At 44.4% G+C, this 2,165-nt stretch overlaps 1 pseudogene across 1 annotated transcript; it reads right to left on the bottom strand.

Moving 5' to 3' along the window:
• Positions 1-284: 284 nt before the first annotated feature.
• Positions 285-1,791, bottom strand: TEOVI_000555000:pseudogene (annotated as a pseudogene). The gene is given in 5 exon segments: positions 285-437; positions 439-510; positions 513-602; positions 605-892; positions 895-1,791. Coding segments are annotated over 5 exon segments (1,500 nt in total).
• Positions 1,792-2,165: the final 374 nt, after the last annotated feature.

Raw genomic sequence — 2,165 nt, 5'->3', positions numbered from 1 at the left:
AATTTTTATTCTTACTGTTGTTATTATAACACTAATTTACTCCCAATATTCATGAAATAAACAAGGAAATTCGATTCGAAAAATTTCAGAATAGCACTCATCTTTCATACCCTATAACAATACTGCTTTCCACCCATGTGTCACTATCATACCGAAATTATACATTCTCAAAAATTTCAACATATGGGAAACTTTTTACAAAAGTGTTAAAATATATCTGATTATCTTTAAACAATAAGTTTGAAAAATGACTCACGAAATTCTTAAAATAGAAATTCCACAACAGCAGTTATAATCATATCAAGTTTCTTATTGAGGAGAAAACTGGAAGAGCGGCAAGCTGGCTCAATTTTACCCTTTCCATCAATATAAGTGATCCATCCGCAAACGGCATTTTTGCATTCAGGTTTGGTTCCTGTCACTTTTTCGCAGTCCTCAGGAGGTTTTGGCCTCACTGCACTTATCTTTTATAGCGCCTGCAGATCCATCTCCTGTTTCTGCTGCTGGGGTTTCTGCTCCTGCTTTAGGTTTGCATTCCTTTTTTTTGCTGTGTCATAGTCGCAGTGCTCGCTTGGGCATTCTCCCTCTATTTTATTTTTTTTAGACACTGTATCCCAGATTTTTCTGTGGGTGGTGGCACAGTTCGTACGACTTGGTTTGGCTTTTCCGTATGCAAAGCTTCAGCATACAATGCTTGCATCATGTCGCTGAGAGCTGTTAGCCTTTTTTGTTGTGCTGTTTTTGTTTGAACCAAGTTGGTTCGTGTTTGTAACTTGTTGCGCGCTGCCTCCAGGTGTCCTAGCCATGCAATTACTTGAGCAAGTTTTTTACCGCCGCCGTCTGCTACCGCAGCCGCATAGTTTACGCACGACTTGGAGTCTACGCTGGGCAAAGGCATGTATTGCCGCTGGTCTCCCCTTTTCCGTAATCGTAGGCTCCGTTGTGGGTCGCGCCCGTTAGTGAATGCCGTCCCAGCAAACTTTTGAGCCCGTTTATCGCTGCTGTTATGGTAGCCTCCGATAGTTCTTCAGTGCCGTAGTGTTTGGCGCATATCGAGTCAATGTTGCTGTAAATCTTTAAGGCGTTTGTGCCGCTGTCGTGGTTGTCGGTGTAGCTCGTGACTGTTGCTGTTGTGCACATTTTTAGCGTGCCCGCTGCTGACGACGACCCGACACCGCAGAGACACACCAGGTCACCAGCTAACGATGTGCCCGGGCCGGCCGTCCCTGTGCACTGCGTTGTGTAGTCTGCTTTGAACACTTTGTCTTCCGCTGCCGGCATCGGTCCCTTGCCGCTTCTAGTTCCACCAAGTAATGCTTCCCTTGTTTCTTTCTTGATTTCCTCGACGCTTGTTGTCAGCTGCGCGTTTGCTGAGGCTATCGCAGCGTCAGCTTCTGATGCTAGCTTGTATATGCTTTCTCGCTTATGTGCTGTTGCTTCGTGAATCTCGTTCCTTTCCTTGCGTCTGTACTTCGGCGGCGATCCAGGCCCAGCTGACAGTTCCCCTTCCCAGCTTTGCCTTTTTGCCTTCCATTCGTTTATTCTCTGTTGTTTGTCCGCTGGTTTTTCTGTGTCTTTTCTGGAAATCGGCACGGGACCTGCTTGGAAATAGGTGTCGTTTGATGTCATAATGAAAATCCTGTTTATTTCCTGTCGGGAAGTTTCAGTCAGCGAGTATAAAGTGTCAGCTTTTGGTTCTCCAATCTTCTCCTCCTTTAGCATATTCACAATATCGCATAACACATTGAATTCGGCTCCGTTTACATTTCCACTGGCGCCTGACGCATACTGTAGGTAGATAGTTGTAGCGATTAATAAAGTTACCCACATTTGATTAACTTTAGTGACTATACAGAAAACGTTATTTGAATAAATGCATCTATTTAAGCATTAGTTCTGTGGAGTTGAATCTTTGCGTGGCACTGTTTGTGTTGACTTTATATCTCTGTGTTACAAAGCATGACTTGATAGTTGCTGCTTGCTGAAGGCTTTTCGGTAGCAGGGACGACGCCACCGTCTTAGTTGACCGTACTTCACCCCCGTATTTACTTAACAAGATTGAATTCCCACACGGTAGCGGCTAACATTCTCCAGTGAGATTTCCTTCTGAGCATAGGGTGATGGAACGTTGCGCTGGTAGAAGCGTGCAAATTAAATAATAGGAA

Source organism: Trypanosoma equiperdum (assembly GCF_001457755.1).
Source record: "Trypanosoma equiperdum strain OVI genome assembly, contig: ctg_1471, whole genome shotgun sequence".
Lineage (NCBI taxonomy): Eukaryota > Euglenozoa > Kinetoplastea > Trypanosomatida > Trypanosomatidae > Trypanosoma > Trypanosoma equiperdum.
Note: the sequence above shows the minus strand (reverse complement) of the source record. Positions and strands in the feature narration are given on the sequence as shown.